Consider the following 23,259-nt stretch of genomic DNA (forward strand, 5'->3'; position numbering starts at 1 on the left):
CGTTATGGCAGGCACATCCTCGAATCATCGCTATTCGGAACTTTCTTCTTGGACGATGATGACGACTGAGTCAACCTACATGTTGTGATGGAAGCAGGCAGGAGTTCTCATCCTTTACAAGATGTTCTTACATATGCGAAGACCTCTTCCTTTGACACCCTTAAGAGAACATCACGAGGACTTGTTTCTGAGTTGCCATCACAGGATCGTCTACCGTTAGCTCAACTCCGCTCGATCGGATCCACGAGCTAATGGGATGGTCCAAGTTCTCCCGCGTCCTCTCGTAGATGCTCTTCACATGAGGGTTGTAGATGGTCTTCATGCCGGAAGTTGTGTCCGCCGGAACTGAGATCGCCGGGTTCTTGAGCCGCAGCCGCGAGTCTTCCTTCATCAGCTCGATGAGCTGAGCGACGGTGATGTCCTCATGCACATGGATCTTCACCGCCTTCCGTCCGCAGACAGGACAGTCATCCTTCCTCTCGTGAGAGAGTGTGTTGGTGTAGATCGCGTCTCCTCCCTGGTACATCATATAGTGCCCTCCACTCTCCGTGCTCATGTGCCTCGACACCGCAGTCGCAAGCTTGAGAACTTCGTTTGCACAGGCCGCAGCGACGATGGCGTTAGTGGCAGCGATGGCTGGAATGATCCTCTTGGCAACGCCCTGGGTGAACTTGAGCGTCACCCCCTCGATCCCGAACTGCTGTGCTCGTTTCAGCGCCGTCTCGTAGAGCCACTGCATGTGCTTGGGGTCGTCGCACTCGAGGTCGGTGTCGTCACCGAAAGGCCTCACACGGTCCCACTCCAGCTGCTTCGCCCACTCCACACAGTGCGCGGGGGTGCGCGGGATGTCGGCGAGGGTGCACATGGGGAAGTTGACCTGAGGGGGGAAGAGGGGGAGGATGCACTCGAAGCAGGGAGTCACGAAGGGGTAGATAACATTGACGTGGCCGGCAAGACCCTCCGTCCCTCCGTCGACCATCGGGATGTTGGTGCCTGGCTCTATGTTCCCGTCATCGTCGAACTGCGCGAGGCTGCAGACCATGTCATTCATCCACCTCCTCGCCTCCAGCGAGTCCAGCCCGAGGACGATAATCTGGAACTGCTGGTAAAAGTCAGCGTCCTTCTCCTGGATCTTGCAGAAGTGCGGGGTGACGCTGGCGCCGGGGACGCGCTTGTTGATGAAGTTGGCTGCCACAACGGCCTTGGACTGACCCACGTCGCACTTTCTGAACAGGAACTGACGGTTCAAGTTGGTGACCTCAATCGTGTCCATATCGATCACGTCGATGTTGAGAAAGCCAAGGAGGGTGAGATCTTTCAGCAGCTCGCATCCCAGCCCTCCAGCTCCAACCACAAGCACTCGGATCAGGTTGTGCAGGAGCTCCTTGGTCTCATCGCCAGGAAAGAAGTTCGGGCCCGCGCTCGGACCTAGGACGGCCCAGGATCAGTCGTGTCCTTGCTGCCAGCGTTGCCTCACCTGGTCGGGAGAGCAGGCGATACAGATCCTCCCACCGACGATCAGGATCGATGTCAACTCGCATCTCGACGTCAGTTGATGCCATCTCGACCACCTCAAGAGTCTAGCGAGCATGACAGGTCAGATCACAGCGGCGGAGCGCTATAGCCTCCCTACGCACTATTGGAACCAGATTGGCCCGCTTCCTTACAGTCTTCTGATCTCATGATTGCATTACCAGACCCATGGCAATGAAGCTCTGGCTACGAGATCATTCTCGGATGCTCGCTCGCTCCCTGAACCCCTCTATCTACAACTTCCTTGACCGTCAACTCCCTGCTCCAACTAATCTTCCTGTCAACCTCCTGTGTTGTTTCGAGCACGCCGATCAGAACAGCTCCCCTCCTCCTCCTCTCTTGCCACCAGGTTCTTCGCCTGACATTTTGCCCCTCTTCTTGTTCCCTGCACTCCTTCCTCTCTGGATCCTCCCCTCCCTCCAGTCCTCTGCCTTTGCTCCCTCCTCCCATTCATCTTCTGCTCCTATGAGTCTTATTCGTCAGCTCCCAATATTCCCCTTCCCTTCTCCTCTTGCTCTTCTTCTTCCTGCCTCCTCTCCTCCCCCCCTCTCCTTCATCCTCCTCCTCCTGCCTCTTCCTCTCCCCTGACGCCTAGCATGTCTGTGAGGATGCTCTGAGTGACCTGCACATGTAACCGCCCATAACGGCTCGAATCAGGCGGGCCTGAGTGACCACTGCCGATCGTCAGTGACGCCGGGGCCGGCCGGGCCCAATCCGAGTCGGCCGAGGGCCGGGCATTGGCAAACTGTTAACTTAAGTTACGCAGGCTCGCCGGCCTTGAGCCTCTGACTCAGGTCCCGCCATTCACCAAGCTCAACTTGCGTGAAGTTTAATGCCGGTTGCACTTCGGAACTACAGCACTAGTGACTCAGGCTTAGTAGGCTCAGTTGAGGCCGGCCGCCCGGCGGCGCCCGGCGGCGCGCGGCGCGGCCCCCGGGCCCCGGGCCCCGGTGAGTCCCGGTCGCTCGGAACTTTCGAAGTTCCGGCGGGCCGCGACCGTCCGACCGTTCACATTGAAGGCTAACGTCGGACCGGGCCTCCGATACTGCGCTCAGCCTGGCGCAAGCCGCCATCGTGACCGCCGCGCCATGCAATCATGAATGATTGGCCGGGTGTCACAAGTATGACCGGCCCGGTACTCGCTTTGGCGGCCACCGTGGCACTGCCCGCCGAACAATCCGATTTAAGGCCGCGCTCACCGTCACGCCTGAGCCCGGCGGCGGCTGAGCCTGAGCCTGGCACGGTTCACGGTTCATGCAACTCAACAGCCGCCGCCGCTGGCAAAGTGCCGCTGTGCGCCGGCTGCTGTACGGTACCCGCCAGCCGGCCGGCCGTCGGGTTGGCGGCGCGGCGAGGCTTGTTCACCAACAATTCCCACTGTGCTCATCGGATGAGGCAATCGCCGTCTTGGCATCAACCTGCTCCGCCCTCACTCCCAGAACACTTACTTCACATACAGAGCAGTCAGGTGTACTGCAAGTCAAAAGGAGCCGCTGGTTGGAGGCCTCAAAAGGCTTCCTGCTCTCAGACTCTGCCAGCATTGCCGCTGGCTGGATTAATAGCTGAGTCTCCAGCTGTCAGAGTCTCCTCGGTACAATGCTCGGTCTCTCCAAGGGCAGCCTCCACGTCTACAGGCGTTGCGGCTGGTGCTGGTGCTGGTGCTGCGACCTGCAAGCCGACTGCCGTTGAATCAGGAGCCGATGGCGTGGCTCCATGTACGACAGCGAGTTCAACATCGAATTCGCGCTTCAACCAAAAGTAGTTGGCATACACTGAAACAAGATGTCAGGCCTTTGCATGCAGATCAACAGCCGCACTGACCAATCCAGAAGCTTCCAACGAAAGAGATGACGGCGCTGGCGATCGCTACTCCAAACCCAGATCTGCCAGTAAGGGTAAGAGGATCGAATGACGCACAGCAAGCGTAGTGGCAGCGACTCACCCTACTCGAGCTACTGCAGATTTGCTGCTTGTAGCACCCTGGCACAGTGCATCAGTATCTTCACAACGGAACACGCACTGAAAACGTACAAAGAAATAGGCATTCACTTGGCCCTGAAAGTTGAGCTCCTTCCAAGCTCGTGAGGAGAAAGAGTTCAAAAATTGCAAAACGTGATCACACCTGCCAAGGGTATGTCGATGAGATGGCAGCACCATATGCGATCACTGCGATGATGTTGAGAAGTGAAGAGAACAAGCCAGGAATCAACATAAGCTATAGACAATCAGTTCAGAATGCAGCCTCTTTTAGCAAGGTGCATACCTTCATTTTGGTGCTGCAGAAATGGCACAAAGCAAGGGCAACAAGCGCGGAAAATGATGAGATCACTAGTAGACTCAGTACCCCTTTGCCTCCTGTTCAGTCGAGAGAGCTCTTGAATCAGCTCCGTGCCAGGGTATCACACAGCAATCGTTTACCAACACATACAGACTTCACGCGCCAATTGGCTTGCATGTCATAGAAAGCTTTTGAAGTCATGGCTTCAAGCGCCTGCAAAGAATTAGAGAAACACGAAAGTTTCTTGACTGTAGACCGAGCAGCTGTAGGTCTGCTGTTCTTGACTCGCCTTGAAAGGGTCGCACCAAATTTGTTTGCATACTTGACTGAACGACAGTCACGAAGCTACAAGAGACTAGCTCACTGGAGACCTGCTGACATCTTCCGCATTCTTCACGGCAGGGAACTCATCTACTCCACCGACTTGGCAGGACCACTGTAGCAACAAACAAACTTCAGCGAAAAGAAAAACGATCTCTTTGTCTTGAAAGGCAGAAGAGGGCACCTTGTTTGCGGATATCCAGTAGTTTGCTTGAAATACTGATGCACAGCTTGCCGTCTGATTTTGATTGTTGTTGTTTTGCACTAGCCGACTTGTGAGTGCGTTCGATGGTCGTCAGAAAGCAATGTTTACATATCTGAATCATGTCTTCATACTTGACGACTCCATGCACAGAATAGTCCTCTGCGCTGAAGATCGTGAACGACTGCGGGATAAATGTCCGATCTCCAAAGTAAAGTGTTTGTTCAACTCTGCAGAGAGATGAGTCTTCACTACTTGAAGAAACAAAGTCACGACCTGAACCAGGTTAAAGCTCCAATCGATACAAAATTCAAGAGAGCCACGAGTGTAAAGAGGAGGGATGCCACCAGTTTAATGAACCTACAGCCCTCAGTCCCTATGGGTCCAACTCAGATAGGTTTGGCACACCTCGACCTCTGCAATTCGCTGCTCAAGCACGCCATGGTCGCAAGTGTGAGGTGGGAGAGGTTGTTTCAACCACGTCCGGCCTCAACAAACTAACCAAGCAGGCGACATCAAGGCCTACAATAGGGAAAGAAAGTGTCAAACACTCATATTAACCCAATGGAGCAATGGAGCACAGGTCAAAACAATGTCGCCGTCATATCAGCATTGTTTGGATCGTGAGTGTCAGGCCCTTCATTCTTGCAAGCATATACGCACGTGTTCTTCCTCTGCAATTTGATTTTGTTCCCTGTAAAGTCCTAAAGGACCCTCCCATGTTTCTTGACATCCGAAACGAATCCCCCCATTCCCCAGGCCTCCCTTGACACACCCTTCCTTCCACCATGTCCCCTCTCGATGCACCGTAGTTCGTGTGAGTCACTATCTGCGCTCGTTCCTCTGCTCGTTGCTCAGCCTCCATCATCGTCCAGCCATATCAGCCGGATAGCCTCCCATCCCCGCGTCACGTCCCTCTGCGTCCGGTTGTATCCCCGGCATCAGTGCTGTAGTGAATTTTTCACTTAACTTTGAGTAAAAGTGCAACAATGGCCCGGGGCTCCCGGGCAGTAGTGATCGCCCGGGAGAGACGGGCCCCGGGCCCTATCCGGCGAGCCGTGCTCATTTGGTCTGCCAGCGACCCTGGTACTCTTTCCTCATATCCGTGAGTGTACGGGGATGTCAGCAAGCTAAAAATGCTTCAGTTTTTATTTGGCACGGGTCAGACCTTGAGCTGTAAAATTGGTACTAAAAATTATTGGCTGACACTTCTGTTCCCATACAATGTTTTAAAGACAGGAGTTAATGGTCTCAAAAATTGAAAAAGAAAGTGTTGGATTATTACTACAATTGTACAGTGGCATCCGTGAAATGGAGGACCCCAGTTCTGAGGCTCGATTATCGGGTGGTTTATACTGGTGGCCGTGCGCTACGTATCGCAACGGTTCAGGAGAAGTAGGACAATTATCCATAAGTTCTTGAAGCAACTATTATGGGGGTCGAAATGTACAGTCGCTCCTCTCGTGAAGTTTCAAATATACCACATATTTTCCCTACACTCAAAACCATTTCGGATTTTGAAGAAAATTCCAATACGAGCTTTTGAAGGGCAGCAGAACTTCTCAGAGGGAACATGGAATACAACCACCCGTCGGTCTTCCCAATTGGCCCATGACAAGGTAGGGTAGGGTGGGTCAGGGGATTCGTCAGGGTGGATCCCCTGACCCACTCCGAGAGGTAGCTCGGGTAGCCAAGATCATGGCGTTGAAGCAGCCGATCTCCCGACAGCCAGTCTTGTGATCGCCTTCCCTGCACCCCGCCAGTCTTGTGCTAGCCCTTGGCGGTCTTAAGCTCCTGCTCGCTACCGGCCTTACAGCCCGCAGTGTCTGACTGCTCTGCCTTGCCCTCTCCGCTCAGCATTGTGCTGCAGTGGTTGCGTGTTGTATTCTTTCTAGCCCTCTCGAACAGACCCTGGAGTAGTCTTAGGTGGGTCAGTTTTCCTGGCTGGTTGCTTACCTGCTAATCTGGGAGTCAATCTTGACAGCTGTTTAGTCACATGTTGCATACTGGCACAGAGACGAGGCATTCCTTCGCTTCGATGCCGGAGAAATGTCAAAGTTCTTACCCCCCGCCTCCTTTCAAACATCTAGAGAACCGATCGAGGATAAAAGAGATCACATCTGGATTCAGATTCCGTTCTGAAAACAATTTTGAAGCAAAACCAACTTATCGTAAGGTCTCCCCAGTGAAGAAACATGGTTCATTCAACTGCGTGCCATTAAGAAGAGCGCTGGATTCAGCTTTGTGTCCAGAGAGTGCAAAAGGCGATGCTCAAGCACAGACAGACTTGAATTACACGGGGTCCAAGGTCAATGAACGAGGGGATCAAGCATGGGACGTCAGTCGTACCATTCAACAGTTTCCGATTGAGGTGCTTGCGAAGCGTGGAAGACTGACGGTTGAGGCAAATGAGCCCTTCTTCATTGTTAGTATTGACGGACCTGGAACTGCGCTTCTCGGCAAGTCTTCGTCTGCTGTAGTTGGACGTATGGTCAAGTCTGTGAACTGGGATAGTGATCGAAGCAACCAGATGTATGAAGCGGCAAAGCTCACAAGGAGGAATCCATCGAGCAAGACGTTCTTGACTCTTCCAAGGCAAGGGAAACCCACGTTAATGGTAGCATTCCAGCCAAGTCCTCACTTGGTTGGGGATGGAAGACTTGAGATTCTGCTATTTCCGATGCCAGCTGATTGTGATCTTGACTTGGCGGAACCAGTGGTGGAAATAGATCGCGACCCTTCGCCTGCGAGCCGTGGAGAGCATCGAACCGATGAAAGAGACAGCCCGGACTTGTGCTTGTGGATTTCGGATGAAGAAGTCTGCGAGTTAGAAGGTGATGAAAGAGAGTTTGACTACGTAGCAGAAATCTCAGTAGACTGCGAGGGGTATTGCTCTAGTTGATGTAAAACAACTACTTTCTGCCTGTACATGCTTTTTTTTATTTTCCTTGGATCTGGCATACATCATGCATATGTAACTTGACCGAGATTAAGGCATCATAGAGAAATCCTGATCGTATCAGATAGTTTTGCACGGAATTGTAAGCCCAGCTGAGAACTGTTCCGCATAATCAAAGGCTGCCTCGTCCCCACTGTGGGAATCCATCATCTCTTCGTCTGATATTCCGAGGTCCTTGTCGGGACTGTCTCTCCCTGAAGCTCTGTTTATCTGTGACTCATGCTTCGAACAGGATTCCTCCGGTTCACCATCAACTCTTGGGTAAGGGATGCTCATTTTGTTTCTATCGTCCATCGGAAATAGGAGGATCTCCATTCTTTTGTCGCCCACCGAGGACAAGCACGACTGAAAAGTGAAAATCAAGTCTTCTTTCTTACATGATCTTGCCATCGTGAGGAATACGCGTCGTCCTGAGCTGCGTGCCAAACCAGCAGCGGCTATAAGCTTCTGCTCCCCATTCAGCTCGGTATCGATCGACTTCAAGCGACGGCCACTGAGTGCTGACGATGATTTATAAAGGAGAGCAGATGCAGGTCCATCGACACTGATGATAAAGAAAGGTTCTGTGTTCTCGAGCACGATTCGTCCACGTCGACATAAGAGATGCATGGGAAGTCCGGCTACAAATTCTTCCACCTTTCCCTTACTTATTCTCGTGTTCTCCATTTTCAACCCGTTGATGTATAGAAATCTCTGCAAAAGCTTGCCCCTCCTTATTCTCTTCTGTTTCTTTGAGCTTATAGACTTTGATTCTTCTCTCTTTGCCTTCTAGTTCCTCCTGTTTGTTGTGCTAGGTTTATCGCTTTCGAACACCACTACTGGAGTAAAAAAAACTCCGGTCATCCTTCAGTCAGAATTCCACTCATAAGACTTCTTTTCGAGCTAAGAGTATCTAGGTCACGTTACCTGATGACCCAAAATGCGACCTGGCGTAGACCCCTGCTGACCCCACCCCTCCCCATGTGACGAGATATGGAGGTAGGGCAGCGAAGGAGACAGTAGGAGGCCGCGACGTCTTGACGCGAAAAGTCAGCCTTCCATGGCATGTCTTCGACGATCGGGCGAGGGGCCCGGCCAGGCCCGGCCCGGGCGGCTGGGCGCCGGAATGCCTGGCGACAACCGTCCGGCGATCAAGTCACTGTCAAGTTGCCGCACTGCACTCACGGTGCGCGGCCCGGCCAGCCTCAGGCACAAGAACTAACCATTTGAGTTAAAAATCAGTAGTATCATGTTACTCCGACACCGCCGTCGCGTCTGTCCCGGCCGCCCGGCGGACTCCTGGCGACCGGGCTGAGTGTCACCGACCGTCCCGGGACTCGGGAGGCTCCCTGACCGCCGGTCGACGAGTCGAGCGGCAATGATGAGTGGCGGCCTTGGAAAGCCGCCGACACGGCGTCCGGTACGGTCCGATCGGCGCGGCTGACCGTACCAGGCTGCCCGGCCCGGCGCCCGGCTCATCAGTGAGTCTGGCAGGAGCCTGGAGCCTGCCGCGAAGGCTCAGTACTTAGTAGGGCCCGTGACCCGGCGTACCGTACGGCGCCGGGGCCTGCATGGTCGGATCGGACATCAAGTCACAAGTTGAAAGATTTTTTAGTCTTCATTCATTCATTACTTACAGTACCGTGACTGCCCTGGCCGCAGTGGCAGCGGCCCGGCCCGTCACGGTCGACCGCCGCCCGGCCCCTTCAAGTTCAGTGCCGGGCCGCGTGCGGCCCCGCGCCGCGCCCCGGCGCCGAGCCACGGTAGCCTGCGGTTCAACCGGCTGCATCAGCACCAGTTACTTCAGCATTTCTCAGGAATTCGGCGACTTCCATGTGAGAAAGTTCTCTAGCAAACGTCTCTGCCGTCCTCCCTTTCTTGTCTGTGATGGTAGCCAGCTCGGGATGCGATGACAGCAGCAAGCTGACAACCCTGAGGTGCCCTCGTCCTGCGGCATAGTGCAAGCAGGTCTTCTGGCTCTCGAAAGCCACAGCCGCGAAGAAGTCAGGAACTGCAGCATGCCGGCAGAGCTCCTCGATCACGCTGACTTGATCGTTGTCTGCGGCAAGGTGAAGGCACGTTCTCCCCTTCTCGTCTTTGTCTGCCAGGCGGTTAAGCTCCCCGCGCTTCTGCAAGTTCTCGATGAGTAACTTCGCACAGGCCAGGCGCCCGAACTTGCAGGCGAGCATGAGAGGAGTCTCGCCCTTCGAGCTGCGGAAGTGAATGTCTGCCTGCCTGTCGATCAGCAGCTGCATGCAAGCCACGTGCCCGTTCTGCGCAGTCAGCGAGATCGCAGTGTGCTCGTCGTTGGCAATGCTAACGTTGCAGCCAGAGTCAAGAAGAACCCCAACCATGCGCTTGTCCCCAGAGGACGCAGCTGCGAGCAGCGAGCTTCGGTCGACCTCAGAGCATTCCTCACCCGAGATTTCATCTTCAACCTTGTAACCCAAGAAGCGGCAGACATTCAGAGCCGCTCGCCGGACCTCGTCTTCGTCGGCCCGAGACGCCTTCTTCGTGTAATAATCCTCCCACATGTTCCCTGCGATGAGCATCCGGACGTCGAAGAGCGACATCTCACTGATGTTTGCTGGCGTCACTCCCTTGGTGTGCTTCCAGAAGTGCAGCTTGCTCATGGCCGCCGAGTGCAGGTGAGAGAGCTCGTCGACCTTCTGCCGGAAGAAAATCTCCATGTTGAAAGATGCCACCGGCTTCTGCTCGTGTGCCACCCTGAAGTCGCAGCACTCCTGGAGGATCTGGTCGATGACTTTCTTGCTGTTCTCCTGGTCCCTGAAGAACCTGTCTGCGCTCGGCAGGTCCTCCACCTGGGCATGCAGATCTCTCTCGATCTCCTGGACCACAAAGTCCAGCGACTGCAAGTAGAGGAACTTGCGCTTCCCCTCCACGTACTCCCGGGCCGTGCTCTTCAGGTTGATGTTGACCCGCACTGAGATCATGATCACCTCATTCGTCTGGATCAGCTCTGTCCTCAGAGGGCCGATGATCTCCAGGTTGGACAGGGGAGGATACAGGATCTCGTTCTCTGCCGGGTACTGGGACAACCAGGCCACCTGCCCCAGCAAAGTTAGCCAAGGATTCGCCGATGCTCCTCTCGCACTCACATCTGCTCCTCGGTCGATCTGCCCGACCTCCATCTCGAGGATCTTCGGGGAGACATCATGTTTGAGCTGAAGGTACTGGATCGCTACTTCCTTTCTTGTAGTCGTCGACATGAAGGCAGGCTCAACCGCTCCCCGGAACCCGAGATGGTCCGAAGATACCATGAAGACAGGGAGCTTCACGTTGGCGAGCCCTCTGTACACCTTGCGATTTGGCGGGAGAGAGGAGAGCTTCGAAAGTTTGAGAATCCCCGACGCTATCATTCGAATTGTGGTGACATAGTTCATTTTCTTCCTCACACTTCGTCTGTGTTCCGGCACTGCTGTGTCAGACCCCTCCACACACGGCAGCGCAGCTCATCACCTGGAGGGACTGGAGCTCTTGTGCTTGCTGAGGTAATCCCTGCAGATTCGTCGAGTCAGGACATAAGGAGGAGGTGAAAACCAGGACACCTCAGCGACTCGTTGTACAGCATATACATCGGTCCTGTGTAAAGCCTGAGGCCAATGAGCTCTTCCTTGGTGAGCTTCGAGCTCTTGTACTCGTCTCTCTCCATCAGCTCCCCGAGGCTTATCCTCGTCCTGCAGTCAGCACCCTCTCCCTCCCCCGAGTAGGTCGACGTAGGGTCAGGATCCACCACAAACTTCCACTCGTTCAAGGGAGTCGTGGTATCCTTCAAGTGCCCCGCACAGAACACATCGTGTACGTTGTGTTCTGCCTTCATCGCCTCAAACACATCTTTGTTCGGCAAGCCGATCATGTTATCAATCCCCTCCAGGAAGGTATCTGACTCGAGAAAGATTCCTTCTGCGTTCTGTTCATCGTTGGCCAGGAACTTGGAGGTGTTCAACTTCCCTGTCTGCCACCCTTTCCTCCTCTCCTCGTAGTAGTCCGTCATTCTGCCTTGGATCTTCTCAGCTATCACAGCTCCCAAACCAGCCATGGACTCAGCAAGGTCTCCCTTGGACCGGCGCCTCAAACTCTCTATCGGGTCATCGTCCACTGAGAAGTCGCCTGCGACCTGCTCGGCAATGATCTGACCCAACGGTAGTTTGTCGAGGAAGTGAGCCAGACGACGCAGATATCGCCTCCTCTTCAAACACTCGATGAACTCCTTGAAATCGATAGAGTTGTTCTTGTTTGAATCGAAGTAGTCGAACAGAACCCCGATCTCCGCGTCGTTGAGGATCTTGGCATTCTGGTTAAGATACTTTTTGAACTCTTCCCTTGTCAAGTCTGCACTGGAGTCGAAGTCAATGTTGTCAAACCACGTCGTGATGTCCTTCCCGCATGAAGCAAAGGCGTCATACTGATCTAGAAGATATTCGACATCGTTTTCTTTCGATGAACTTGGCGTCGCTGGTATCACAGACGAGTCAGACGAGCTTGCCCGGTTGAAGCCTAATGAACTGACGACATTGTTGAGGACCCGCTCTTGCTGCTGTAAGATGAATTGAGCTTGATTTAGGAAGCCAAGCCTCTTCGGCGTCTCTTGGACCGACTTCATCTCAAGATTTTAGTTTTCCAGATTTACAATCAAAGCGTTGACACGGGATAGCTAAAGGATGTTGACAGTTTGTTCACGATGATGCGTACAGACTGCACAAGAAATGAAGCCAACAAATCATCCAAGGAGATTGTCTCTTCTTCTTCGTCTCCTTTGCCACTGGAAGCGATGTTATCTTTTCGACCGGTCTGAATCAGCTCCCCCCTCTCCCTCCCTACCGCATCCCCGCTGCTTCATCTCCTCACTTCCTCTTCTCCTCCTCTTCTCTTCTCCTCGTCGTCCTCTCCCCCCCATCTCGCCTCCTCTTGCTCGCGTCCCAACCAAACGGCAACGCTCATTCCTGTACTCCAGCGACTCCCTCGTGACTACCCACCATATCCAATCAAAATTGGGGGTAGGGGTAGTCTTCGGGGCTGGGTGAGTCGCCCGACAGCCGACACTGAGCTGCCACTGAGAGTGAGGACTCTGAGGGCGGCTTGCTCGCACTACCAGGTCGAGGGAGTTGAGCGAAGAAATGGCGCGAAGTCCGGGACAGGCACCGGCAGGTGATGCAAGGAGACGCGTCGGCCCATGTCGCCTGGAAGATCGTTTCATCCGCTTCCCTCCTGTCTTACCTCCTTCCCTTCTGTCGTCTGAGCAGAGATTGTCTCCACTGCTTTCCTGTTGCCTCAATTGCTTTCCTCGTTTCCTCCTTTCGTTCCCATAGCCTTACCCCATACCCTCTGGATTCAATCGCTTGCCTGTTGTTCCCTGCCTGCTCGCACTGATAAGCTCATGCTCTCGGATTCTCGTGTTTGAGATGTCGCCATTGCTGTATGGCGAAGTCGTGACCGCAACATCTTGTAACAGGGCTGAATCCTCACACGCATTTCCATCAAACCCTTCCTACCATGCATCAGCAACCCCCGTCTAGCACCAAGGGCGACAAAGAAGCTGCTGGGTGATAGGGGAGCTGCAAATGCCGACAGCACTGATCATGACTACAGTCTTGAATGGGGATCTCTGCTCAGAGATGGGACCGTCCTGCTGAGGTTCTCAGATCATGAGGCCGTGAGTGTCGCGTCTGCATGTGGGGAGAGAGGCTGGCAGTGACGCTGCTCTCAGCTGATGCTCCATCCGCTTGGTTCGAGGTTTGTCATCGAGGTCATCCTTGCGCTTGACGGCAGAGCCCTGCACTCATGCGGTGCCTGCAGGACTCGAATGGAAGGAGGAGGAGCCACCTGTCAAGGTTCTCAACATCGACGACCCGCTCTAAGGTGTGCCAACTGACCTCTAGCTCGACGCTCTCTAAGCAGCATGCAAGCTCCGTTCAGCTGTCGACTTCCGGAACTTCTACTCTTCAGCAGAGCCGCGCTTGTGCCCTGAAGTAGTCTTTGACTCGGATCTGCACGTTATCTTTGAGGTCGCTTGAGCTTTCCGCAAGTTTTTCCTGTCGCTGATTCGGTTTGAAAAGGCGTCAACGGCTATTCAGATGCATCATTGGAGAACGAGAGATTATGATCAATTTGTAGAAATCCTGCAGGATGGCTCTCTGTCTCTTTCATCAGCTGACAAAATGGGAAGAATAGTGTTATCTTCTAACCTCAGGTCAGTTGATCACTGTGAAAGAGATGCCGGACGCTGACTTGTTCTACTCAAACTCAAGAACGTTCACTGTGTACTATGCATCACCATTGCCATTCCCGGTAGTCAGTTCTAAACAAATTGCAAACAGAAGATGGTATCTTCCTGATCTTTCGAACAAACGATGTGATTTTGGTCTTCAGTGAAGATATGTACCAAACGAAGAAAGTAGATCATATGTGGATAATTCGATCTTTCTCTACAGAAGCAGGAGAATATCCTCAATGCTGGCAAGATGTCTTGAATCTTGCTATCAACATTTTCAAGCAGAATAAGCAACGTAGCTTGCTTGAGTGAATATTCGTGTTCTTTGAGAGCTTGAATGTAGCAGATGATTCTTGTGAGAAGACTTGGGACTCAAAATGGATGTCGTCTATGCCGCAACAGGTAATTCATATGAGCAGCCAGTCAAAGAATTTAGGTCTGAAATCTCTACTTTCTAAGGTCCAAGAAATCAGCACAACTGCATCTGAATCAACGGGCATGTTTCGGGACAACTCCCTGCTCTCAGCGTAATTTTTCTTCTTATGATACAGACAACACTTATTGTAGAGAAGTGCTAGATTTCAAGGTTGCAGCTTGTTGTCGAAGGTTGAGTGGACCCCCGACTACCTCCTGCGGTATCTAGGTTGCGAAAAGTTTGGATTTTTCATTTGTCTTTCTTATTGTGTTTCCCAGACAACAAGAAAATCGTAGAGATTACTTGTTTTGAGAGCTCGAAGACTTTCATTCTCACAGAATGTGGAGAATTCTTGCAAGAGATCGTTGGCTTGACAACTGTATCAACATACGTGGGGAACATCTGTCATCTTGCAAACAAGTACAAAGATTTCTCTCTGGAGGAACATGACATCGAGGCTGTAAAAGCTGCTCTCCCGCGGGAGATCCAACTGGACATTTTGCTTCGTGCTAGCAACTTACTGCTGGAACATAAGAAATATTTTGCCAGCAATGCTTGTGTTTCTTCTCAACTTGGTACGTCAATCAAAAGCTGGAACTCAAGAAAAGAGACCGCTACCACGTCAAGCAAGCTCAAGATCGAATACTCCTCTGATGTGCATTGCGAATCAGAGGTAGATGGCATTGGAAGGTTCACCGCGTTTTGGTCCTTGCCTACTTGTGTTCTCTCACTTTAGCCTGACTTCATCTCCAGCGATGGCAGAGTGAGGGCTGTCTTTCGGGATAGGTGCGACTATCGTGAGAGAGGTCGGTCGCGAGGTCGATTGACATGACAAAGGTGCATCGGAGAGCTTGAGGCGACCAGGCAACATTGTCGTTTTGTTCTTCCAAGTGGGAGGGTAAAAAAGCAGGAGCCTCCAGAGTCGGTCTTGATCATCTTTCGAGCAGCAGGTAGATGTGAACGTCCGGGACCCTTTCGAGCTGGACGGCTATGTCTCCCTTCTGCAGCAGGTTTGAGTTGGCATGCCCTACAAGCACACTGACAGTGTGAGTCTAGTACTCGGAATGGGCCTTCCTCTCTGAAAACCAGCGTTACGAGCTTCACGAGGAGCAGGTGCTTTCCTGCTTGCTTTTAGTCACCTTTTCCGTTGCGATGACCATGACGAATCCTTGATAGAGGCGGAAGCAAATCATGGTGGAGCAAGAGCTTCGCAAGATTCATATGTTTACAACTTCTAGGAGGCTTATCAACAATTAAAACTTCAAAGATGTCCTCTTCCTATCCGAACGCTTCAATCTGCATGAACATGATATGCTCTGAAAATCTCGAACTGAGGATCAGGATCCGGGGAGATGGCGCGGGGATCTCTTTCTCTGCCAGCAGCTCTTGATGCTTGCCCAACGGTCGAGTTGTCCCGGGCAATCGAGGCTATCAGAGGAGCCTTGGCCTCAGCCTCAGGTGGGTTCGTCGCATAGTTGAGATGTTGCTTGAGAGAGATAGAAACCTCTCCACACACCCCTCCTCCCCCTCCCCCTCCCCCTTCAGCCTCCCCAAGACCATGTTGAGGATTAGCCTCCGGCTCTGCCCCGTTTCCGTGCACCTCGCGCTTCTCAAGTTGCTTGTACGTGATGTGGTCGCGGGGCACGGCGTTGACGGTGGTGAAGGAGGAGCTCTTACCCGCGTGCAAGATGGTCTCAGCACGTTTGAGGTAGTTGAAGCACTGCATGTGCTTCTGCTGGAACGCCAGCTGGCTCGGGCTGTGCCCATCGCGATTTCGAATCAAGACCTTTGCGCCATACTGCAGCAAGTACGAGCAAGACTTCATGTCGCCGAGGAGCGCCGCCAGGTGTAATGGCGCGTTCCCGTTGTGGTCTTGCTGGTTGATGTTGACATCCATCGCCTCATGGTTAAGAATCTGTCTCAGCTCTGCGTGATTTTGCCTTTCTACAGCTGCGTGTATGGGAAGCGGCTGATCCACGTTGTGTCAGCACGGAGCGCAACCAGAGCAAAACAGGGACATTACCGCTGAAAGGTGCAGGGAGGGAAAATCATGACCGCAGCACACGCTGTAGTCTTGACCCATCACAGGCGTTGGACGTCGCTCAAGATCGTTTCGCCTGCCAGCATCAACGTCACACCCGGGGGCTCCCTGACCGCAAGATCTATCTACAAGTCAAACATGCGAGGAGAGGAGGTATCGAACACAGTCTGGGGGGCTTCTTGTTCTTGCTTCATTCCTCCTCTCCTCCTCTTCTTCCTCCCCTCACGTTCCCTGTCCCTTCTTGTTGAAATTACAACATCTTATCCGCAGCATCATAATAACCTTTCGGGGCAAAATGTGTCCCTCCCATACTCAATTATTTGCCTCACATTTCAAATAGTGATAAAACAGTATTTCGAATTTTGGACGAACCTGCTGTCTTGTGACTGCAATGCAGTCAATGCTGGTTGTCATATGAAGGATGAGATTTGGTCCGCGCACGTGGTTACACCATGCAAGAATGACTCTTGTGATTTTATTGACAACAAAGCTGTGAATCGAGAGACTGAGAGAGGAAGTTTCATTGGGCTGTAAGACATGAATCGAACAAACAGAATCAAACAACGCGCTGTTTGTTGAAGGAGAGGACGAGGAGGAGGGATCAGGGCAGACAGGAGAGAGTCGAACAAGAACCAAGGTATGCGAGTAGGGATGCGGGGACAGCAGATCCAGGGCCTTGCCCGTTGCGGGAGCTTCACTTGAAAAATCCTGTGGAGGTGAAGGGAACAGGAGCTGTGGGCTTCTGCAGAACTTGCGAGTCAGAGGCATGGCAAACAGATAGGCTCCGTTCACCTGCAGGATGGTACTCATGATCCTCTTCTGTCGCTCCATGTCGTATCTAAGCTTCTTGATCGCGCTCTCTTCCCTGGTACACGTCACACGCCGACGGAGGGCCTCGAAGACTCACTGATAATCTTTGTATCTGCTCCATTGGTCGTTACCAGTATGAGACATGTCCCGGTTTTCTTGTCTGCATCCGGGCGTCAGAGAGAAACATGCTAGCATTGCGCTGCATCACGATAATCTCATGCTCTTCACAATCTTGTTCATCCTGGACATTGCCGGATCCTATCACACCATGAGAAAATGAATACAATGCATCTCAAGGACTCACAGAGTTTCGATCTACAAACCCAAAGCGATCTCTCAGCGCTCCTCCCTGGCCTCAGTGTCACTGCTGAGTACGGAGGAGCAGGGCGAGCAGTAGGATGAAGGATTGAGAGGAAATATGATCATTGTAGGGACAGGAGGGTGGGAGTGATGAAAACAAGGAGACAGGAAGGGGAGAGGGAGAAAAGGAGGATATGACAAATCGAATTTGTCCCCCCTTCACCTGTAGCAATGCCGTTGGCGATCGGCCCATAACCACTAGAGCCACCAACACCCCACTGGAAAGCAGAGCTCCAAACCACACGGCGAGCTAGTGGGTTTAAAAAAATCAGATACGTTGCAGCTGCAAATTTTACATAGATGCTCTTTCCTCGAGACAGCTTTACAAATGAGAGGAACGGCGGATTTACCAACAAGATTGAAGCGAGATTGAAGATATTCATCATGTTTATCAGGGGGAAACGGAATGCTGAGTCGAATGTACCACATTCGAGTGCGGGTTGAAACAAAGGCATGCATCCAAGCATGTACGTTAGGGGAGACACATACATACCGAGGAACTGAATGAGCGAGAGAGGCAGCAAGATAAGACATTGAGACATCAACAATCTAAGATATCGAGATATCAACAACAAGACATTGAGATGTCAACAACATAAGACATTGGGATATCAGCAACAAACGACATTGTGATATCAGCAACAAACGACATTGTGATATCAGCAACAAACGACATTGGGATATCAGCAACAAACGACATTGGGATATCAGCAACAAACGACATTGGGATATCAACAGATCTCGCATCGTGTATCGCTTATTAGCATCGGACGCCGCCCGCACCTTGGTATGCATCATGAAGAGCCGAATCGCTATCCTTGCCTACCCCACCCCCAAAGTTTCACAGTGTACCCATGTATTTGTCTAGGAAATAACCGGTATCGAGGGATACTAAAGTAGTACCCACCCTCATCAAGTATGATGCCTATTTGCAGTTCTTGGGGCAGCAATGGTCTTCTATCATTCTGCTAGCCATGTAAATCTGCTGTCTTCGCATCTCCCGCGGTTCGGACGCATGGTCAGGGGAAGCGGGGGAGGGAGGAACAAGCAAACAAAGACGTTGGGGGAGGAGGAGGAAGCGGATGCCTTGATCTCATATCAGCATCATTGCATGATCCATGTACGTGGTGGAGCGTGACAGGAGCCATGGATCTTGCAACAGACTCAGCGGTATCAGCCGTGGTTCCTCCTTGTCAACCGGACGGGGCCGCGAAATCTCTTGCGATGGCTGAAGAAACCATCTCCTACCTGCTGAACACTCGTGGGTATGACTTTGCAGGTGGTGGTGGCAGCGTCTTTGACTTAGGAGTTCTGACTGAGAGTTTTAGAGCGAGGCAGCACTCAAGAGGGAATAACCCACGTTCTGTTCGGTCAGAGCGCCCGGACATGCGCGGCCTGTCGCTCACTGCCGTCGGTTGTGACATGGTACCCGCCGTCCTCCTCAAAGACTCGAACAAAGTCGGAGAGCGGAAGCTCGGGGGGCAAGAACCTGAAGCGCAGGAGGAGGGAGCAACAAGACGACTGTACGTTGCACATCACAATCCCGGTGAGCTCGTCTTGCAAGCTGAGCAGCACGTGGCTGGGTCAGGCCTTGTCCTCTCTGCGGATGAAATATCGAAGCCGCTTCGAGCTGTTCAGCAGTGGGGAGAGCTCGAGCCTGGATGTGGAAGACCAACGCAGTCAAAGCTCGCCAACCAGGGATCACGTTTGCAGAACGGTCTTGATGACACTTTTATTATGAGATGTTCTCTTGACGCTTCTGCTCTGCAGGTGATCACGATCGTAGTGGTTGACATGGGAAGAGATTTTTTGTTCTACGAGCTCGGCGACCACCTGGGCCTTTAAGGTTTCGAAAATGTGAATCGGTGCAGAACGAAGAAGTCGTTGTCCGGTCCTCTTTGCCTGCCTATGATAGATGGTGCGTCTGTCTGCTCAATTAAATCATCCTCACATTGTGTCTCTACATGTCCAAACCCTCAACCATGTATGTGCTGCAACAGTTGCAAATTCACAAGCAAGGATGCCTCACTAGGTCGGAGAAGCGATTGAACATACATTTACAGAAACATACACATAGCAAGATGAAACACCTCAATGTCTCGAAGACAAGATGGCTTCAGTACCTCACAACAAGAGAGAATGTCACTTCTTGGATGCTCAACAAGACTAGACGGTATTCCCGAAATCAGTGCACCCAGGATCGCTGCAAGAAATTCTGTGAGACTGTGCGATTATTCCCACCATAACATCTTCAACCACACATCATCTCATCACATTGACACAAGGCCTGCCTTGCTCTTGCTCGCCAGTCCCTCCCTCCTCGCCAGTCCCTCCCTCCTCGCCAGTCCCTCCCTCCTCGCCATCGCCGCCACCTACACACCAACTTCGCGAACTACTTTGCGACTCTCCTCTTGCAGGCAGGGACGGGGCCGTGTAGATGATCTCTTGGGGTGGGGGTGGACTTAGGGGTGGGTACTTAAAGTAAAAAGCACGGGTAGATAGGGATAGATATTTTCAAAATAGGGGTTAGGGGAACTGTTCTCACGGGATATAAGAGGAGCAAAGTTGGTGTGAAGCGCAGGGAGTGGAGACAACGGAGGAGGAGGAGAGGAAGGAGGGGAGAGGGAGGGGAAGGAGGGGAGAGAAGGATAGGATGGAGATAGAGGAAGGTAGAGGAAAAGAGAAACAAGGGATGAATGAAGTACAGACGGTGCCAGTGTCCAACTGCAACACCGTCTTGAAAAAGCCGACATGTCGGAAGGGGCAGGATGAGTGGGAAAGAGACTGGGAATGGAAGTGAGGTCAAAGGAACTGGTTTCATCCTTCTGTGGATAATTTCAGACCATTGAGAGAGATTCGCTCAAGGTATGGGAATGAAGATGTAGGGAACGGGAGTGCTGGATTGAAAGTAAGATGTTGATTCGCATACGTACCTATGGGTGGCAAGCAAACAGAAAGTTTAGCTCACCGTGCCCTTGTGATTTCCAGATGCATTTTGATCATCTGATTGTAAGCTGAGCAGTGTGTGCTGCAGGAAGGCTCTCACTCGCTCTTGGACGAGGATTCAATTGGATTGGGGGAGGTATGCCAGAGGGCAGAGGATTTCCCTGACTGCATCCAACTGCCTGCATCGACACGTTCCACCCTTCCGATGACATTCAAGCTGATTCTGGTGAGATTGACTTGACTTGAACCCCCTGCCTTAGCTCTTCGCTCTCAGAAGATAGCCCTGGCTGCCCATCAGGCTGCCGTCGCCTGGTCATTCAGCCACCTTCCACCATCTCACCTCACCCCAGCAAGGTAGATGTACCAGCCGAGTCTCTTTGAGTGAATCAGCTCATCTTCGGCAAACACAGCACAAGGAATGAGCGCATGCTTTGCCAACAGACTGCTCGTCGGCGGGATGCCGTCAGGTTCTTATTGGAGCTCCCTTGACCTTCTTGCCATGACTCTGTCGTCTCAGGCTATCGCAGCATCGTCATGAGACCAAGATGGTTGTACAAACTCAGCAAGACAACCCCGACAAGTTCGTCAGGTCTGCACGAGCTGTGTGTCAAGTGGGAGGAGGTGACAGGAGTGGCAAGGTCGACCAGGGCAACATCGACGCTCTTCCTGGTGGGCATGAGCTGAAGGAGTGAAGCTTTCGCTCTAGAGTCTCACTGCATGCTGCAGGTAGAAGACTTGACCACTGACGATGGGCTGCAACTGTGGGGGAAGGAGCTGCGGAACGCAAGGTCGGAGGAAGAGGAGGAGGAGGAGCTTGAGTTTTGATGGCTGTTGGTCGCAGGTCAAACTGGGTCAGCGACATCATGACAACAGGAAGATCGAGGGTCTTGAGCAAAGTCAGACTTTTTTCTGATTTGTGTACATGTGTCCCATGCACCTGATGGTGATGGTGTATGTACATGTTCCCGCGTTATGCTCTGGGTCCACGTGATTTTTGTTGGTCTTCTCAGATTTCTGGTCGGCTCGCCATATCGACGCTCTGGGCCAGTGCAGGTGAGATGGAGTGGGTCGATAGGATGTGCAAGTCGCTGAAAGAGGATTAGTTGCTGTGTTCTTCTCGCTGTCTCCTCAAGAGTGGAGGATTCAAGAAATCTTCGAGGTCCCCGGGTACTTCTCGTACTGCTGCGCCGCCTTCTTGTCTCACCAGCTGATGGACAGGTGGCCCCACGAGCTCGTCGGGGGATTTCTCGCCATTCTGCTTGTCTTCAGGACAGATCAGGTGGGCAGACTGGCGACAGTGAGATGGCGATGAGGGGAGGATGCGAAGAAGAGAACTGTGATGCGGACGCTGGTTGTCGCGTCGGGGTGAAAATTGAGCCTGTGGTTTGACAGGCGTACGATCGCTTCTGGGAAGGCAGACAGCAGTGGGCAACTCTTGCTGGAGAACTGAGGTGAAGGAAGATGCGATCGAGGAGGACTTTGAAAGATCGGGGGAGATAGTTAGAGGAGGAGAGCTCCAACTCGGAGACCTGAAGCAGGCAGGCAGGCAGGCAGGCAGGCAGGCAGGAGCAAGGGAGGATGACGAGGGCTGCTCTGAGGGGGGGTCAGAGAATTGGCCGTCGGATTGACAGCAGGAGCAGATCTCTCACGAGAATCGCTGTGTCAAACTTCGAGGGTCAGCGGCTCGACGAGGTGCTGGGACCGCTACTCCCCCTCCTTCCCCTCCTCCTCCTTCCCCTCCTCCCCCTTCCCCTCCCCCCCCTTCCCCTCCTCCCCCTTCCCCTCCTCCCCCTTCCCCTCCTCCTCCTTCCCCTCCTCCTCCTTCCCCTTCTGACTCGCGCGCAGGTGCTGGCTCACTTGTCAGCGCTTCCTGTTGCCCTCAAGCAGCACTGAGAGGGGAACGAAACCCTGTGGAGCTGGAGGTGGAGGCGGGAAGGGCGTCTGGGATGGGCGGGTGACGGGGCAACAGGTGGTTTTTGAAACCTTCGACGTGAAGAGAAGCAGGAGCACGTTTTGGTACGACACGATCGACAGGTGAGGAGGACGAAGCTGCTACACTTGTTGTCGTCATATCGAGAGCTTCTTTTGATAATGTTGAAGAAGAAGACGATGACGACAACGATTGATGAGTGGTGATGATGGTGATGGTGATGGTGATGGTGATGGTGATGGTGATGACGATGACAGTGCTGGCGGTAGTGGTGGTGATGCTTCTTTTCAGCATCATGGGAGCAAACAACATGCCTGTCACGCTTCTCACTTCATTGTCGGTCAGAGCGTCTCTCTTGTTTGCATCCAAGGTTGTTCTTCTGACGAGTTTATACAGTGCTCCATCAAAGACCTGCTGCAGGAAGAGGATGCGAGCAGGGGGTGAAGTCTTGGACGTTCTCCTCCACCTCCACCTCCACCTCCTCCTCTTCCTCCTACTCCTACTCCTCCTCTCTGCCTCCTCTTCCTCCTCTTCCTCCTCGTCCTCTTCTGCCGCCCACAATGTCTTCCTGCTCATACCTGATCCCCCAGACAAATATGGGATCGGATGGAAACTTCAATCTCAGGGCTTGCTAATGTAATTCTTCCGCTCCCCTCCCCCCTCCTCCTCACCCTTCCTCTCAGGTCATCTCCGAGTGCGAAAAGCTCAAGTGTACTCCCATCCCTCTTTCCTACAGCCGCCATACTTCCAGGTGCCTCCTCTCAACGATGACAACCCTTCTCTTCCTCGCCTTCGTCCTTCGTCCTTTCCCCTCCTCCTCCACCATCTGCTCCTCCGCCTCCAGCACCACTTCCTATTCCTCTTCTTGTTCCCTTCATCCTCCTCTCCTCCTTCCGCCTGCCTTCTCTCTGACATGCTTGCAGGTTTTTCACGCTCTTCTCCCTCACCCTCCCTTTTGCTCTCGTGGAGACAACAACTCCTTTCCTCGTCACCCCGATTGTCGTGAGTATCTACTGTCTCTCCTTTACACCTTCCTCTCCTCTCCTCTCCTCTCCTCTCCTCTCCTCTCCTCTCCTCTCCTCTCCTCTCAAGCTGATACGTGCCTGGCAGGCGGGAGTGTCGTGGATTTTGTTCTCGGTGGAGGAGATCGGGCATGTGATTGAAGAGCCTTTCGGTGACTAGAGCTGAGGCCCTTGGAGTTGATGACATGAAGTTGAGGGAACGGTCTTGCGCAAGAGACGCTTGCTACGGCG

General features: G+C 52.8%; 9 protein-coding genes across 9 annotated transcripts in view; 4 read left to right on the forward strand and 5 right to left on the reverse strand.

The window, feature by feature from the left end:
- Positions 1-160: 160 nt before the first annotated feature.
- On the reverse strand, positions 161-1,562 carry GUITHDRAFT_111018 (hypothetical protein; the record flags this gene model as incomplete). The annotated part of the gene is made up of 2 exons (XM_005829892.1): positions 161-1,428; positions 1,478-1,562. The coding sequence occupies 2 exons, from the start codon at positions 1,560-1,562 to the stop codon at positions 161-163; spliced, it is 1,353 nt and encodes a 450-aa protein (XP_005829949.1).
- A 785-nt stretch (positions 1,563-2,347) lies between these two features.
- On the forward strand, positions 2,348-3,129 carry GUITHDRAFT_153407 (hypothetical protein; the record flags this gene model as incomplete). The annotated part of the gene is made up of 1 exon (XM_005829893.1): positions 2,348-3,129. A coding segment is annotated over exon 1 (305 nt), but the record flags the coding sequence as incomplete, so codon positions are not given.
- Positions 3,130-6,032: 2,903 nt separating this feature from the next.
- GUITHDRAFT_153408 (hypothetical protein) lies at positions 6,033-7,261 on the forward strand. The gene has a single exon (XM_005829894.1). It carries the CDS (start codon positions 6,373-6,375, stop codon positions 7,234-7,236), a length of 864 nt encoding a protein of 287 aa, XP_005829951.1. The 5' UTR covers positions 6,033-6,372; the 3' UTR covers positions 7,237-7,261.
- Positions 7,262-7,270: 9 nt separating this feature from the next.
- GUITHDRAFT_153409 (hypothetical protein) lies at positions 7,271-8,073 on the reverse strand (the record flags this gene model as incomplete). The annotated part of the gene is made up of 1 exon (XM_005829895.1): positions 7,271-8,073. A coding segment is annotated over exon 1 (554 nt), but the record flags the coding sequence as incomplete, so codon positions are not given.
- Positions 8,074-8,885: 812 nt separating this feature from the next.
- Positions 8,886-9,970, reverse strand: GUITHDRAFT_153410 (hypothetical protein). The gene has a single exon (XM_005829896.1). It carries the CDS (start codon positions 9,960-9,962, stop codon positions 9,048-9,050), a length of 915 nt encoding a protein of 304 aa, XP_005829953.1. The 5' UTR covers positions 9,963-9,970; the 3' UTR covers positions 8,886-9,047.
- A 5,159-nt stretch (positions 9,971-15,129) lies between these two features.
- On the reverse strand, positions 15,130-16,038 carry GUITHDRAFT_163983 (hypothetical protein). Its single transcript, XM_005829897.1, has 2 exons — positions 15,943-16,038; positions 15,130-15,888 (listed from the first exon to the last, which is right to left on the reverse strand). Exons 1-2 carry the CDS (start codon positions 16,000-16,002, stop codon positions 15,211-15,213), a joined length of 738 nt encoding a protein of 245 aa, XP_005829954.1. The 5' UTR covers positions 16,003-16,038; the 3' UTR covers positions 15,130-15,210.
- Positions 16,039-16,421: 383 nt separating this feature from the next.
- GUITHDRAFT_153411 (hypothetical protein) lies at positions 16,422-17,944 on the reverse strand. The gene is made up of 7 exons (XM_005829898.1): positions 17,914-17,944; positions 17,294-17,380; positions 17,075-17,119; positions 16,979-17,028; positions 16,868-16,930; positions 16,753-16,825; positions 16,422-16,702 (listed from the first exon to the last, which is right to left on the reverse strand). The coding sequence occupies exons 1-7, from the start codon at positions 17,926-17,928 to the stop codon at positions 16,655-16,657; spliced, it is 381 nt and encodes a 126-aa protein (XP_005829955.1). The 5' UTR covers positions 17,929-17,944; the 3' UTR covers positions 16,422-16,654.
- A 332-nt stretch (positions 17,945-18,276) lies between these two features.
- On the forward strand, positions 18,277-18,975 carry GUITHDRAFT_140832 (hypothetical protein; the record flags this gene model as incomplete). The annotated part of the gene is made up of 1 exon (XM_005829899.1): positions 18,277-18,975. One exon carries the CDS (start codon positions 18,277-18,279, stop codon positions 18,973-18,975), a length of 699 nt encoding a protein of 232 aa, XP_005829956.1.
- An 808-nt stretch (positions 18,976-19,783) lies between these two features.
- GUITHDRAFT_163984 (hypothetical protein) overlaps positions 19,784-23,259 on the forward strand; it is a gene marked incomplete at its 5' end in the record, with an annotated part of 6,270 nt that continues 2,794 nt past the window's right edge. Inside the window, 19 exons of the mRNA XM_005829900.1 lie at positions 19,784-19,926; positions 19,972-20,038; positions 20,165-20,212; positions 20,375-20,430; positions 20,594-20,665; positions 20,715-20,745; positions 20,803-20,864; positions 20,918-20,972; positions 21,087-21,129; positions 21,180-21,355; positions 21,469-21,527; positions 21,922-22,110; positions 22,298-22,346; positions 22,403-22,446; positions 22,597-22,642; positions 22,690-22,757; positions 22,930-23,008; positions 23,117-23,180; positions 23,225-23,259. Coding sequence (XP_005829957.1) covers positions 19,784-19,926; positions 19,972-20,038; positions 20,165-20,212; positions 20,375-20,430; positions 20,594-20,665; positions 20,715-20,745; positions 20,803-20,864; positions 20,918-20,972; positions 21,087-21,129; positions 21,180-21,355; positions 21,469-21,527; positions 21,922-22,110; positions 22,298-22,346; positions 22,403-22,446; positions 22,597-22,642; positions 22,690-22,757; positions 22,930-23,008; positions 23,117-23,180; positions 23,225-23,259 — 1,386 coding nt within the window. The remainder of the gene's footprint in view (positions 19,927-19,971; positions 20,039-20,164; positions 20,213-20,374; positions 20,431-20,593; positions 20,666-20,714; positions 20,746-20,802; positions 20,865-20,917; positions 20,973-21,086; positions 21,130-21,179; positions 21,356-21,468; positions 21,528-21,921; positions 22,111-22,297; positions 22,347-22,402; positions 22,447-22,596; positions 22,643-22,689; positions 22,758-22,929; positions 23,009-23,116; positions 23,181-23,224) is intronic.

This window comes from Guillardia theta (assembly GCF_000315625.1).
Source record: "Guillardia theta CCMP2712 unplaced genomic scaffold GUITHscaffold_49, whole genome shotgun sequence".
In the NCBI taxonomy this organism is placed as follows: Eukaryota; class Cryptophyceae; order Pyrenomonadales; family Geminigeraceae; genus Guillardia; species Guillardia theta.